Raw genomic sequence first — 14,410 nt, 5'->3', positions numbered from 1 at the left:
CCTGTGACTCTCGAGCAGCAGGACCGGGGCCACCAACAGCCCGGCCCTGACGGCCCCGGGACACGCCCCCGAGCGGGAAGTGCTCCGTCCAGGTCTTTCATCACTGCGGAGATCCCAGGGCAGGGGGTCATTCATACTTGGAAATATGAAATGTGTTTAGTGAAAAAGACAATAAGAATGACATTTCAACTAATAATAATAATAATATAACCTGACAGCCAGAGCGTGACGCAATATTATTAATTAAAATAGTAACACGAAGTCAGACGGCAAAGAGGAAGAAGCTTCATTTCTAGTAACTGACTTTCTGATTAAACATTTTATTTATGTCATCTAAGGAAACGACTACCTTGTGCCTGTGAGACGCTTTTCAGTCTGCACTGTTGACCTCTGACCTCTGACACACTGCTGATGCTGTAGCTTCCCGTCGCGGTGCGTCCTCAGTGGGCCGTGTCTGTATTCCAGTCACTCACCTGCAGAAGGAGCACGCGTGACGAAAACTGTTCACCCAGGAAGCAGAGACGGCAGGTGACGGACAAGCCGCGTGACACAGGCCCGTGAGAGCGGCGGTCGAGCCCCCGGACAGAGACCGATACAGACCCCTATACAGCGCAGGCCTGATGGGGGAAGACAGTGTGGTCCAGTACCTTACCTCTGGACCGGGTAACTGTGCTCGTCCCCACACGCTGCCGGCAACAGAACCGGCCTCGGCTGATCGAAGGACTCCAGTATGTCGCTGCTTGGGATGGAAACTGGCTCCTGGCAAGGCGCGGGTCCGTGGCCCCGTCAGGGTATCGGGTTCTGGCCTCTCACTCCTATGTGGACGTCCGAATCCCTGCAGTGTTGCCGTTCAGGTGTAAACAGTCTTACAGGGTTACACTTAAATGCTGGTTTCATCATATCATATTACACCAAGACGGCCCGCTGTCCCAGCTTCCTGTCATAAATGCACGTTTCACTCGTGTTTATAAATCTAGGCTGAAGAGTTTGTCCAATTTACTCCATCTCAAAGGGAAATTAATTGTAAATCTTTAATCTGAACTGTAGGGACGCATTGGCGCGCTAGGGTTTGTGTAACAAGGCAAGGGTGCAGGTGGCTGTGAGACACACAGACAGACAGACAGAGATACACAGACACACAGACATTTGATCTCATAGTGTTGTTGACAAAATGGCATCCCGCCAGCGCCCCCTGGTGTGTGGTTGCACATGTATGAGGCTTGTTCAGTGTTTGGGCGGCCATTTTCTGTGGTGCCTGCAGTGTGCGGGACGCAGCCGCTCTCTCCCGGGCCTCAGCGACTGAACCATGAACGCCCCGCCGGCCTTCGAGTCCTTCTTGCTGTTTGAAGGAGAGAAGAAGTGAGTGACATCGGCGGCGCTGCTGCAGGGCCGGTTTGAAGGCGGCGGGTGATGGAGGACAGCGTGCAGTTACTGCAGTATACTGGGGACGGGGCCGCCGGTTTCTGGCCGCTAGAAATATCCTTGTGAATCGCATTGAAACCCAGAACTGGCTGGCATGGGGAGCTTGTGCGTCGCTTGGGGGAAATAAACCTGTTTTACAACAACGGTATCGGCGCGGTGACCTGATGGATTGGTCTGGTCTGGATTGGTCTGTCCGTGCGATCGATGTTTTCGACAGTCGACTCGGTTTTAGCGAAGTGCCTGAGAATAAAACCCAGACGACTGAAACTCAATAACAGCGACGCTTATTAAAACCGCAACGCTACTAATGTATGCATGTGATCAATGTATGTTATTATATATGTTAGATAGCGTGGAGCACGTTTAGATATGAAGCAAAGGAGAGGATTGGCTCAATTAAGCAGTTAATGATCTGGGTAAAATAAAACCCTGTAGCCGGGGCCTGTGGTTCTCCTGTGGGCTCCCCTGACTTTAACTGAATAAGAATGATGCTCATTAAAACCTCATATGCTACTAATATATGTATATAAGCAATGTATGTTGGAAACTCTGTGCAGATTAATATCACATTAATGTCAAGCCAAGAGGGTCCTCAGGTCGGTCTCTATGTGCATAAAACGTTTTTCCTTTGCTTGTAGAATTACCATCACCAAGGACACGAAGGTGCCCAATGCCTGTCTCTTCACCCTGAACAAGGAGGACCACACGCTGGGCAATATCATCCGCTCGTGAGTACAGAGCCGGGGACACGTACGCCTAGATGGGCGCTGGCTGCCGGTGCTCATTTTCCCATGGCAGTGTGACGGTGGCACTTGTACAGCTGCGTTATGAACTACAGTGGAAATGTGTCGGCGCTGGGCGAGCGAGCGAGCAGTGTGTGATCCGAGAACTGAAGTGTTCGGTGTCTCTGTAGTCCTGGACACAGCCGCGCGGTTTACAGCTACTTCAGCACCGTTTGGATGGAGTCAAAAGCCCAGAACACGCTGTACTGTTACTACACTGTACTGCAGTATCGCCTCGCTCCTGTAGCCCTGTGTCACGCCTGCCTGTCTGTCTGCGTCCTGTCCCCAACAGGCAGCTGCTGAAGGACCCCCAGGTGCTGTTCGCGGGGTACAAGGTGCCCCACCCCCTGGAGCACAAGATCGTGATCCGGGTCCAGACCACACCGGACTACAGCCCCCAGGAGGCCTTCACCAACGCCATCACCGACCTCATCAGCGAGCTGTCGCTGCTGGAGGAGCGCTTCAGGGTGAGATGCGGCCACAGTGCCCACTGGGGTCACCCCTGCCCCCCCAGGTCACTTAATTTAACTGATTAATTGGATAAGTCCAATAACTTGTCATTTCCAGGTATTGATCAGTTGCTAATTAAAAGGTAGATCTAAAAAAACAGCTGGAATGGGCCCTCTGGGACCGGAGCTGCCCATTGCTGGTGTAGCTGCCAATGTCATGGGGCAGCATGAGCACAAAATGTCAGTTTATGTGAACGTGACCATTTATCAGATCCTGGTGTGTGGGGGGGACATGTTTCTCTCGCAGGTGGCCATTAAGGACAAGCAGGAGGGCATCGAGTGAACGTGCTCTTGGGCCTCTCGCTGCAGCTGGATGTCTCAACATCGCAACTGGACCCCCCACCGGCCGCCCAACTCCATCTGTCCCCCAACAGACGCAGCGGGGCTCTGCAGGCCAGGAGCCGATCTCTGACTGTGGAAGGGAACCGATCATGTTGCACAGATCAGCACATTTGTTTCCATTACTTAACCCTGTTTATTAGAAGGATGAAATGTTTTATTTCCAGTGCAGATGAGGCAGTACTTTAAAAGACAATATTCTGTCCATTATTATTGCCCTCTGTTCTGCTGACAGCCGTGCCGGTTTTGTAAATATGCAAAAGCCTGTGTTTTGTAAGATATTTAATAAAAAACAATATTGAAAAACTTAGAGTGCCTTTTGTTTTTCCTGATCCCTGCACCAGTGTCTTGGGTTTTGTATTGTATTACAAAGCCCTTTAAGTCTGAAACCTACTACTAATATAGCGCTTTCTGTAGAACCCTGTATAACTGAGCTGATTCAAAGTTGGCTTTATCCCACAGTGCACTGCGCGCAGCGTGGCGGAAGTAAAGCCCGCGCATGCGCAGTGTTGTGATGCAGTCGCCATGGCCGGGGAGCCGAAGCCCGTCTGCGCCTGCAAGGGAATCCGCTCCTGCCTGCTGTGTGAGGGACCCGGCAAGACGGGCAGCCGCGACACCGCGCAGGTCCGATACACATACTACGAGTATGCGTTATACCTAAACATGTCCGCAGCCATGTTCCGTGTTATAAGTGCGGGCACCATGAACGGCTTTATAATTCTGTTCTGTACAGGATAATTCTGCTCCACAATGAAAATAAACCTGCATCATTAATTTCACATTTTACAAAGTGACATAATATAGCGAACCCGTCCTCTGCCGTGCTTGTGTTTAAAATACCTGTATGTGTTCATCTCAGAGCATGCGCACGTGTGCACACAGATCACGTTTTCTCCCTCTCTCTCCCAGCAGCCACTGCGGTTCATCTACGAGCCCCGGTCCGGCCGGGCGGTGAGGGCGGAGGGCGGGCAGCGGCACTCGTTCGAGCTCCCCGGGGTCCTGCTGCTGGAGGAGTTCGTGTCGGAGGAAGAGGAGGAGCGGCTGGTGAGCACCATGGACCGGGACCCCTGGATGGACTCGCAGTCCGGCCGCCGGAAACAGGTCCAAAAGAGAGGAGATCCCCCCCCCCACGCCCCCCCCTGTCCTTTTTGTTTAATTCATATTTACTTACACCAGCATGAGTAAACTACAGTAAACTACAACAGAAAGGCGATTTATTTGATCTGATACTCAACTCCCTCCATCTTTTTTCTTCATAAAGGAATTGTCTTGCTTGTGTTAAAACAGTAAAAAATGATTTAGGTGAATAATGGGGGGGACAGAGCTTCAAGCCCCGCCACAATCTCGTTCCCTCCCTCCCTCCGCAGGACTTCGGGCCCAAGGTGAACTTCAAGAAGCAGCGTGTGCGCTTGGGGGGCTTCAGCGGCCTGCCCCCCTCGAGCCGGGAGCTGGTGCAGCGCATGGAGGGGCGGCCGGGACTGGGGGGCTTCCTGCCCGTGGAGCAGTGCAACCTGGACTACTGCCCCCGGCGCGGCTCAGCCATCGACCCCCACCTGGACGACGCGTGGCTGTGGGGAGAGCGGCTGGTCACCCTGAATCTGCTGTCGGACACGGTGCTCACTCTGAGCCGGGGCGGGGCGGAGGCGGGGGGCGGCGAGGCCGGGGGGGAGCTGTGGGTGTCGGTCCCGCTGCCCCGGCGCTCTCTGCTCGTGCTGGGGGGGGAGGCGCGGCACCGCTGGAAGCACGCCGTCCTGCGGCAGCACATCACGGCGCGCCGGGTCTGCTGCACCTTCCGCGAGCTCTCGGACAAGTTCCTGCCCGGGGGGCCGCAGGGGGCGCTGGGCTCCGAGCTGCTGGACATCGCGCTCAGCTTCCAGGGGGTCCCAGTATAGCAGCAGGGGGTTAGTGACACTGGACCTGCAGTCTGGGCCGGTGCAGTCTTTGACACAACTGCGCACTGCACTGCAGGTTTTGACGGCAACTTCGAACAGCCGATGAGAAGAGACAATGGAGGAGGCGCGTCTGGTGGGCCAAGTGGCCGGACAAGGGGACACCATCGCTCAGACAGGAAGACGAGCCCAGACCGGCGCCCGGAACCTCCCTCCCTCTGGGGTTCCAGCAGTGCCTCCTCGAGACTGTGTAATGATTGTATTTATTAAAGTGTATATTGCATATTTCAGATGAACGCTGTGCTCTGTGTCATTTCCTGCCTGCTGTGAAGGTGGTGTGATGGAGGGAGGGAACGGGGGAGGAGTGATGTGTTCGTTCCTGTGATTTCCATGGAAAGAGAGACGGGTTTTGGAGGGTGAAGTCATAGCCCAGACGGTGGAATACAGCCCACTGCAGTAAGACACAGGCCCAGACTGAACCAGACATCTGAGCTGCCTGCTAAACACAAATTACAAACTTCATTGAGTCTTTCAGCATCCGCCTGTATCCAAAGATGATCAAAGGGTACAAGAACATAAAGCAGAAGTTGTGCTCATAAGACAGAGAACATAACACAGTGTCCAGTCGAGAGGAGGTCATTCGTCCCGTCGTGCTCGTTTGGTGTCCATTAATAACTATGTGATCCAAGGATCCTATCCTGTCTGTTTTTCAATGTTCCCAAATTGTCTCTTCAGCCACATCGCTGGGGAGTTTGTTCAGATTGTGACGCCTCTCTGTGTGAAGAAGTGTCTCCTTTTCTGTCTTGAATGCCTTGAAGCCCAATTTCCATTTGTGTCCCTGGGTGCGTGTGTCCCTGCTGATCTGGAAAAGCATAGGCATATAGAACATTATATTATTTATTTAAGTGATGGACTCGATAACTGTGCTCTAGATTTAACAGAGTATCCTATAATGTAAAATTTACATGTTAAAATACGCTTATATTAAGCACCTCTAGCAAATGTTTCTATACAGGCAAAGCAATGTGATGTATTTGCCACAAAAAATATGGCGGCGCTAGAGAGCCGCTTGCGTCACTGGCCAGGGTCAGAGGGCATGGTGTCGTCACGCTTTCCCCGGGAAATTCACACACGCTGCAGTGAGGAGGTAGGTTTGATTGTGTTTTTGTGTTTATTTGGTGTGTTTATCGCAATGTCTCTTAGTAAATCTTTTGCCGTAACAGCTTTCATGGCGAATCGTCTGATTCAGTGGGTTTCTGTAAAATCCTGCACTCTGCATCTGATCAATACACGTTAATCATGTTTCAGTCGTTTGAGATCAGTAACTCGGAGGATGTGAAAGTCGTTGGAGTGGAGCAAGAAAAAAAAATTGTGATTACCCTGAAAAAATATATACAATGTCCCGGCTGTTGGTTTTGTTTGCCAATCTTATGGAAAGCAGGTTTAATCGGCTGGTCGCGGTTCAGAGTGTGTCAGGAGACGCCTTCTGCCCCTTTAACCCGGTTAGGACTCGCTCAACAGCAGTGTCTTAAGAAGTACATACGTGTGCAATGTAGGCTGGCAGTATTTGTATTTGCTGTGTATGTAAATATACGTGTTGGTGTGATGCTGACCACTGAAACGGTGTCTGGGCAGCACCTGAGAATAGCCCAATTCACCCTGTCCTGACACGCCCCCAGCCCAGCCCAGCACACACACACACACACACACACACACACAACCCAGAGCACTGCAGACCCAACACACACACACACAACCCAGAGCACTGCATACCCAACACACACACACACAAACACACACACACAACCCAAAGCACTGCAGACCCAACACACACACACACACACAACCCAGAGCACTGCAGACCCAACACACACACAAACACACACACAACCCAGAGCACTGCAGACCCAACACACACACACACACACACACACACAACCCAGAGCGCTGCAGACCCAACAAACACACACACACAACCCAGAGCGCTGCAGACCCAACACACACACACACACACACACAACCCAGAGCACTGCAGACCCAACACACACACACACACACACACAACCCAGAGCACTGCAGACCCAACACACACACACAACCCAGAGCACTGCAGACCCAACACACACACACACACAACCCAGAGCACTGCATACCCAACACACACACACAACCCAGAGCGCTTCAGAACCAACACACACATACTCATACACCCCAGAGCACTAAAGACCCAACACACACACACACACACACACACACACACACACACACACACACAACCCAGAGCACTGCAGACCCAACACACACACACAACCCAGAGCACTGCAGACCCAACACACACACACACACACACACAACCCAGAGCACTGCAGATCCAACACACACACACACACACACACACACAATCACACACACCAGAGCACTGCAGACCCAACACACGCACACACACACACACAACCCAGAGCACTGCAGACCCAACACACACACACACACACACACACAACCCAGAGCACTGCATACCTAACACACACACACACACACAACCCAGAGCACTGCATACCCAACACACACACACAACCCAGAGCGCTTCAGAACCAACACACACATACTCATACACCCCAGAGCACTAAAGACCCAACACACACACACACACACACACACACACACACACACACACACACAACCCAGAGCACTGCAGACCTTACACACACACACACACACACACACACACACACACACAACCCAGAGCACTGCAGACCCAACACATACACACACTCACACAACCCAGAGCACTGCAGACCCAACACACACACACACACACACACACACACACAACCCAGAGCACTGCAGACCCTGCCCAGCTCAGCCCACTCACTGCCCAGCACTCTCTTTCCCAGCACAGGACCCGCTGTCGCTTACCAGCCATGGCCAAGATCACAGAGACAGTCCTGCTGGAGAGGGGATCCCCCAGGACCACCCGGCTGGAGAACATCAAGACTCTCAAGTAAGTGTCTGTGTCCGTGTGAGGCTACAGGAAGACATGTTGTGCTTTTAATGTGTGTGTAGGAGTGTATCGCTGTGTCCCCCCACCGTGTTGACTCTGCCCTCTCCCCGCAGTCTTTCCAAGATGGGTTTGTGCTGCGCAGATCTGCCCGTGGCCCTGCTGTCCCGGCTGCGCGGCCTGACACGGTTGAACCTCTCTGGGAACCGTCTGCGTGAGCTGCCCAGCGGCCTGCAGCTGCCCGGCCTGCGTGTCCTAGACTGCTCCCACAATGACCTGGAGGATGTGTCCTCTCTGGAGCCGCTGTCCTCCCTGGAGCAGCTGCAGCTGGATGGCAACCTGTACATCACCGTGAGCCTGCCGCCGTCGCACACACACGCACATGCACACACTGACACGCACACACAGAAACACACACACCCACACACTCATAACTAGGCTAGATCTGGCTCTGAAGTCTCATTGTGTCTCTCTGTCTGATGGTGTCTCTCTCTCCAGGTCAGTGACAATTACAAGGTGATGTTCCTGCTGCCCAATCTGCGCATATTGAACGGCAAAGACATCAGCTCCTCTGCCAACCACCTGCGCTACGTCAACACCGAGACCCTAAAGCGACGGGTAAGGGTGGGGGACCACGTGTGTGTGTGTGCGGCGTGGGACCGCGTCTGTGGCCCAGTGTGACGGTGTCATGTGTCTGTGTGTTGCGCAGGTGTCTGCTCTGTGGGAGAGCAGTTTCCAGCCCCTCACTGCCCTGACGGCGGAGCGCCGGCGCACCGTGGAGCAGGAGTTTGTGACGCTGGCCTGTGCCAAGGTCAAGTACGGCCCAAACTCCCTGAGCGACTACTACAGGTGGAGGGTGAGTGACCGAGTGCCTGGGCACCGTGGTGTGTGAGTGAGGGAGGGAGGGAGGGAGGGATGGGTGTGTATAGGGGTGTGTGTGTTTATATTTTGCCTGTGTGTCTCAGGTGGAGATGCTAGCCAGGGCGCTGCTGCACTCGCTGGTGGAGGAGCGAGAGGGGGAGACGCTCGGCAACAGCCAGACGGACGCAGACGCCGGCCAGACCCACGCCGACCCGGTGAGAGACGCCGCCACTGGGTATTTCTCAGTAGTGGAGCGCCGCTTGTTCATCTGCAGCGCTGCGTTCATCGCCGGCACGGGGGTCCGCGGTCCTTAGACTCGGAGGCTGCGTTGTGCCGAGAGTAATGCCCCCCTCCTCTGTTCTCTTCACAGAGTCTCCGCTCCCCCCGCAAGAGGAGGGGCGCTGACTCGGGTTCCGGTCCAGAGCAGGAGACCCCAAAAAAATCCCGGCAGGCCGAAGTCGAGGCAGCTGAGCCCACCGCGTCCAGCCCCCGGAAGTCGTCCCGTCTGAAGAGTGTGCTCCCCCAGCCCGAGACACCCTCCAAAAGCCCCAGGAAGCCGGCGAGGGCAGACGGATGCCCCCCCGAGCCCGCCCTGCCCTGCACTGCCCCCAAGACACCCCCGAAGAGCCGCCCAGCAGAGGGGCCGAGGGAGAACGGGACGCCCCGCAAGTCCAGCGGCTCGACGGTGTGATTATTTCTCAATCTGAGGCTTGGTGACCTTTTTCTCACTCCTCCACCCACACTCTCTCTCTCTCTCTCTCTCCCCCCCTCTCCTTCTCTCTTGTCATGAATATACATTTAGGAACTTTATTTAGACACTTTCTTTCTCAGATTACAATTCAAAATGAGCTTTATTTTGGCAGGAAAAGTTCACACAAGTGTTGCCAAAGCATTTACAAACAGAACAAATACGAGAACCAAAATGAAGTAGTAAAGTCTCTCTCTCTCCCTCTCTCTCTCTCTCTCTCTCTCTCTCTCTCTCTCTCTCTCTCTCTCTGCAGTGTTTGGAGCCGGTGCACGTGCTGCAGTGTCACAGCCGGCAGGACAGTCCCGAGGACTTCAGCACCCAGCTGTGGGCCTGCGCCTTCCAGCCCGACTCGGACCCGGGTGAGCTTCTCTCCGCTTAATTGCATTCAATCAGTTGCTAAGGTGCTCAGGAACAGGGCAGCAGGGAGCAAAAATAGAGATTTATACAGTTTTATATCCCTCTCCCTCTCAGAGCCCTGCGGCTCCAGTGTGGTGGCCACCTGTGGCGGGGAGACGGTGTGCCTGATTGACTGCCAGGCTGGGACAGTGCTCAAGAAGTACAAAGTGCCAGGAGAGGTGAGCTGGGCGTCAGGTGGCTGGAGGAGCCACAGTGCCGTGTGGTTTGAAAAAACCTAACGCACACTACCTGTCTCAACCACTAGGTGTCAGGAGAGACACTGCGAGTATTTAATGAGAACTGTAATGATCTGGACAAATTGTGTGATGGAGGCTTCTCTCTCTCTCTCTCTTTCTCACCACATCTTCCCTGCTCTCTCTGTCCCAATATAAACCCTCTCCCTTCCTCTCTCCCCTTCTCTCTCTCTCTCCCTCCCTCTCTCGCTCTCTCAACAGGAGTTCTTCTCCCTGGCCTGGTCCAGCGTGCTGATGTCCCGGGAGGGGGGCACCCTGCGGCAGTGCGGCATGTTGGCGGCGGGGGGGCGGCGCGGCGTGGTCAAGCTCATCCACCCCCGGGCCAACTGCGCCTACGGGGAATTCCGCGCCAGCCGCCGCGCCCTGTCCGCCCTGCGCTTCAGCCCCCAGCGGCCCAGCTTCCTGTTCAGTGAGTGTCTATCCCCCGTCCTCGTCCTGAGCGCAGGCTGGTCACCCTGGACGGGTTCACAGCTCGCCGAGAAACACACAAACAAAACAAACTCCTCACGCTTCAGTTTCCTCCTTATTTCTCGCGTCTTGCTTCGCGTCTGCATGTCAAGCCGGGTCGAATGCCTGACTGCTCTGGCCCGGAGCCCCACTTTTGCTCAACAGGGAGTGGGTGAGGGGTTTTGTAAACCAAGCCCTAAATGAGTGATCCAGGTCTGGGGGGGTTGTGTATAAGTTCTGCGCTCTAATGAATGAATGTACGCATCGAGTGACTGATGCCCATTGAAGGCCATCGACGAGGTCAGTCCTCGACTCCTGTCTGACCTCTGACCTCTGCCCCTCCGCAGCCGGGTCGTATGACAGCAGGGTGGTGCTGTGGGACATCGGCGGTGTGGACGGCAACTACAACTTCAAAGTCAGGTGAGGAGGAGAGACCACCAGGGGGGCAGCGCCAGGTTCACACACAACACGGGACTCGTATAGCTCTTTATGTGTAGGCCGTACTGAGCTGGCTTGCGCTGGAGGGAGCGCAGGGGGGGGGTGTAGCTAATAGAAGACTGTGTCACACGGATGACTTTCCCCGGATCCCCCTCTGTGGCCCCCCGGTTAATTTTGTTTATGGAGCAGAGAGCAGAGTCTGCAGCTTTTCATTGGCAATTGTGGGATTATAATTGTATTGGGAAAATTTACTTTTATTATGTCCTGTATATTATTTCTATATTATTAATTTGTTTCATGTTGTTATAGTATTAATTAATTATCTTAGTTTTAGAATGTTACAGAAGTCTACCAAAGTCACGTCACCCTGCCTCCACCTCAAGGTTAATTGTTTCTTGGATTGTATACAAAACAATTGTCTCCAAGTCACTCTGCCTCTGCCTCTGTTTCTTGCATATATAGGCCTGCAGCTATTGTCTTTTTAATACCTGATCACATCTGTAGTTTTTTTCCTCACTTCATGTGAGAGGAGCTCTGAATTAACCTGTATTCATGTTTTGTATAATAAACTTGTTACTACTTCATCGGTGCATCCTGAGATTTACTGAAACCACCACACTTGTCTGTAAATATGATGGAAGTGCCGTGCGAGAGACCAGGCGCGCTCCGGCTGAGTTTATGGGAATGATGGAGGAGCCACACAGACCTACACAGAAACACGTTTCTTTCTCCCACCTGTGCTGTGCGGCCCCGTGAGAGGGAGCCACAGCGCTCTGTGTCCGGTCTCTGACCCTTTCCCCCCCCACGCAGTCAGCTGATGATCCTGGAGACCGGCTCCACCCCACTGCACCTGAACCTGCCCCCCCTCTCGGCCGAGAGGCACTTGCTGGCCGCCTGTGACCGAGGCCTGCTCTGCTTCGACACACAGCTCGGCAAAAACCAGCTGAAGAGGTTAGGAGGAGGAAGGGGGACTCGCGGGGCGGGGAGAGGGGCTGGAGAACTGCGGAGGGCCCCGTGGCTCCGGGGAGGGGGGATTCAGGGGTACTGAGGTGGTGGTGGGAGCCGGGATGACGTGTAGACTGATGTCCCTGTGTCCCATGGCAGGAGCAGCGAGCTGGAGGTGGTGTTCCCTCTGTACAGAGAGGAGGACAACAAGAAGAACTTCCACACCATTGACGGCCTGGCCTTCCTCAACAACGACATCATCGGTACAGCTCTGACAACCCAGGGAGAGGGAGGTGGAGGGATGGTAGAGGGATGGTAGAGGGATAGTAGAAGGATAGTAGAGGGAGAGAAATGGAGAGAGACTATGCCCTGGAGGGCCGTGTCCGTCCTGATCGTGGCTCTGTGGTGACCCTCCCAGCACGGCCCTGACTCTGTCCCCTCTGTGCTTCAGCCTCCAAGAGCCACATGCAGGGATCCATCTACCTGTGGAGCTGGAGCCGCACGCTGGCCACCCGGCCCAACAAGCGCAGGGAGGTGGGAGCCGCGCTGCTGGCCGAGCTGCAGTGGTCCGGCACCGACCTGCCCTACCTGTCCCTCAGCACCTGTCCCGGTGAGTCCGCAGAAAAGCCCTGACAGGGGTTCGATGGAGAGCGAGGCTGTGTTCTGCATCCCACCACATCCCTCAAAGACTAGACATTTGTTTGTGCATGCTCCCTTGTTTGTATTGTGCTTTTTCTCAATAGTACTTCCGTTCAGTATATTTCCTCACTTCCGAGGAGCAATCTGTGCGTGTGGGGTGGGAAATCAGTGCAGTGGTGTTGTGTGCGTCTGTCCGTGTGTAACAGCAGTGTGTGTCCACAGGTGAGGGGTACCTGGTGTGTGGGGACGAGAAGGGCAGCCTGTGGACCTACCACCTGACCGAGGAGCTGCTGGGCCGAGCCAGAGCTGGGAAACCCCTGCCTCCCACTCAGGTAGGCAGACACCACCTCCAGCCTTTTCTGAAGCCCCTGTGAGACGCCTGCAGCGCAGGGGGTCTTCTGGGGGGCTGGCGAGGGATACGCCGTGTCCTATACTCGGATGGGGCAGAGATGATTGATTAGGAGCTGTAGTGTGGGACTGAGACTAGCGGGTGGCACTGTCTGTTTCGCAGCACTGTTTACAAACCCCTGGTGAACGTGGAGAAAGTGTTCTGCCGTCTTGTCCCACATTGTCGCTCGTCCCACCGTTGTTCTTGTGCTCTGACCCCCCGCTCTCTCTCTCTCTCTCTCTCTCTCCTGTCTGTCCCAGGTGCTGCAGTGGCCGGCCCCCGTGCTCAGAGGGGGTGGCCCTGTGGACGGCCCCTCCGTCAACAGCGTGGCCCTGGCCCCCAGGATGAAGTACCTGGTGGCCCTGACTGACAAGAACATGGTCGTGGTGTGGAGGAGAGTGTGAGGAGGAAGAGGAGGAGCTGGTGCCAGGCCAGTTTGCTGAAGCTGGATGGACTCTGCAGAGAGACTCGCACAATGTGGATCAGACACTTATTCTTATTTCGGTGTCAGTTCCTGTATTGCTCCTGACAGGACCGGCCCGTCTCAGAGTCGACAGAGGTGTTGGATTTTTAGGTTTTTTTTAATTAATTTTGATTTGATTTTAAAGAGTGTCTCCTAGGGGGTGTGATAACCACGTCCGGGTTGTAAACAGATTTTGTTCTCGGGAGTCTGAACTCTCGGGGGAGAATCCCGTCTGTCTGGGAATCTGTAACAGGATTAAAGACCGTGGAGACTGACGGCCGTGTGGTTTCTGTTTTTGTTGGTGGTTTTCTTCACCGTCACCCTCCCATGACTCAAGACTCCCATCTCCACCGCCTGGGCTTTATATGTCAAAGTATATTCTCAGCCCCTGTGCATTTCAGTTGACCTGTTGTGGACAGCTCACTGCTGGAACTATGGCCAGCACTTTGTGCCAGTAGCAGAGGATGGTGCCAACTGGGCTGGGCTGTGTGTTGCAGTCCTGTTTCTGGGGGTGCGGGGGTCTTTGCAACCCCAGTGCTTCACAGACATCTCTGGGGGTCCATGGCTGAAGCCTAATGGTCACCTCCCCTCCAGGCAGAGTAACAAACAGGCAGCATGAGGATCAGGAAGTTCTGGCTCTTCCAGTGGGGGGGGGACCTCAACAGCCCTGTCTGTGCAGAGGACAAATAATAGAGAGCTGGTGTCATGGGGGATGGGGGGAACAGCCCAGATTAGAGTGCAATACGTCTAGAAGGTCTCGGGGGTCGAGCTGAAACGGCCAGTGTAATGGATCTGTGCTGCCTAAATGTGCCTTTATGTTGGTGCGTTTTATATACCGCATTGTGTAGCACGATATTGCAATGTGCAGTATGGTATAGTATAACAATGTGTA

General features: G+C 54.2%; 3 protein-coding genes across 5 annotated transcripts; all 3 read left to right on the top strand.

Annotated features, from left to right (window-relative positions):
* The first annotated feature begins 1,210 nt into the window (after window positions 1–1,210).
* Window positions 1,211–3,362, top strand: polr2j (RNA polymerase II subunit J). Its single transcript, XM_066695237.1, has 4 exons — window positions 1,211–1,359; window positions 2,061–2,150; window positions 2,497–2,671; window positions 2,961–3,362. The coding sequence occupies exons 1-4, from the start codon at window positions 1,307–1,309 to the stop codon at window positions 2,994–2,996; spliced, it is 354 nt and encodes a 117-aa protein (XP_066551334.1). The 5' UTR covers window positions 1,211–1,306; the 3' UTR covers window positions 2,997–3,362.
* A 159-nt stretch (window positions 3,363–3,521) lies between these two features.
* alkbh4 (alkB homolog 4, lysine demthylase) lies at window positions 3,522–5,237 on the top strand. Of its 2 annotated transcripts, none has more exons than XM_066695236.1 (3): window positions 3,522–3,676; window positions 3,965–4,153; window positions 4,420–5,237. In XM_066695236.1, exons 1-3 carry the CDS (start codon window positions 3,578–3,580, stop codon window positions 4,942–4,944), a joined length of 813 nt encoding a protein of 270 aa, XP_066551333.1. In that variant the 5' UTR covers window positions 3,522–3,577; the 3' UTR covers window positions 4,945–5,237. The 2 variants fall into 2 exon arrangements, with proteins under 2 accessions (XP_066551333.1, XP_066551332.1); XM_066695235.1 differs by having other exon boundaries at window positions 3,523–3,676; window positions 3,962–4,153.
* A 98-nt stretch (window positions 5,238–5,335) lies between these two features.
* Window positions 5,336–13,793, top strand: lrwd1 (leucine-rich repeats and WD repeat domain containing 1). Of its 2 annotated transcripts, none has more exons than XM_066695233.1 (16): window positions 5,336–6,088; window positions 7,836–7,942; window positions 8,056–8,290; window positions 8,438–8,557; window positions 8,649–8,795; window positions 8,905–9,015; window positions 9,171–9,485; window positions 9,802–9,907; window positions 10,020–10,123; window positions 10,400–10,607; window positions 10,993–11,065; window positions 11,894–12,034; window positions 12,188–12,291; window positions 12,480–12,638; window positions 12,890–12,999; window positions 13,316–13,793. In XM_066695233.1, exons 1-16 carry the CDS (start codon window positions 5,990–5,992, stop codon window positions 13,457–13,459), a joined length of 2,283 nt encoding a protein of 760 aa, XP_066551330.1. In that variant the 5' UTR covers window positions 5,336–5,989; the 3' UTR covers window positions 13,460–13,793. The 2 variants fall into 2 exon arrangements, with proteins under 2 accessions (XP_066551330.1, XP_066551331.1); XM_066695234.1 differs by having other exon boundaries at window positions 6,006–6,088; window positions 7,841–7,942.
* Window positions 13,794–14,410: the final 617 nt, after the last annotated feature.

The sequence above is a fragment of the Amia ocellicauda genome, chromosome 22 (genome assembly GCF_036373705.1).
Source record: "Amia ocellicauda isolate fAmiCal2 chromosome 22, fAmiCal2.hap1, whole genome shotgun sequence".
Classification (NCBI taxonomy): Eukaryota; Metazoa; Chordata; class Actinopteri; order Amiiformes; family Amiidae; genus Amia; species Amia ocellicauda.
Note: the sequence above shows the minus strand (reverse complement) of the source record. Positions and strands in the feature narration are given on the sequence as shown.

Bases quoted from the DNA above. Each gene is read 5' to 3' on its own strand.
- polr2j (XM_066695237.1), top strand. From the start codon at position 1,307: ATGAACGCCCCGCCGGCCTTCGAGTCCTTCTTGCTGTTTGAAGGAGAG. The intron at 1,360-2,060 runs GTGAGTGACATC...CTTTGCTTGTAG, and splicing joins CTGTTTGAAGGAGAGAAGAA to AATTACCATCACCAAGGACA. The intron at 2,151-2,496 runs GTGAGTACAGAG...TGTCCCCAACAG, and splicing joins CTGGGCAATATCATCCGCTC to GCAGCTGCTGAAGGACCCCC.
- lrwd1 (XM_066695233.1), top strand. From the start codon at position 5,990: ATGGCGGCGCTAGAGAGCCGCTTGCGTCACTGGCCAGGGTCAGAGGGC. The intron at 10,124-10,399 runs GTGAGCTGGGCG...CTCTCTCAACAG, and splicing joins AGTACAAAGTGCCAGGAGAG to GAGTTCTTCTCCCTGGCCTG. The intron at 12,035-12,187 runs GTTAGGAGGAGG...GTCCCATGGCAG, and splicing joins GGCAAAAACCAGCTGAAGAG to GAGCAGCGAGCTGGAGGTGG.
- alkbh4 (XM_066695235.1), top strand. From the start codon at position 3,578: ATGGCCGGGGAGCCGAAGCCCGTCTGCGCCTGCAAGGGAATCCGCTCC. The intron at 3,677-3,961 runs GTCCGATACACA...TCTCTCTCCCAG, and splicing joins GCAGCCGCGACACCGCGCAG to CAGCCACTGCGGTTCATCTA. The intron at 4,154-4,419 runs GTCCAAAAGAGA...CTCCCTCCGCAG, and splicing joins AGTCCGGCCGCCGGAAACAG to GACTTCGGGCCCAAGGTGAA.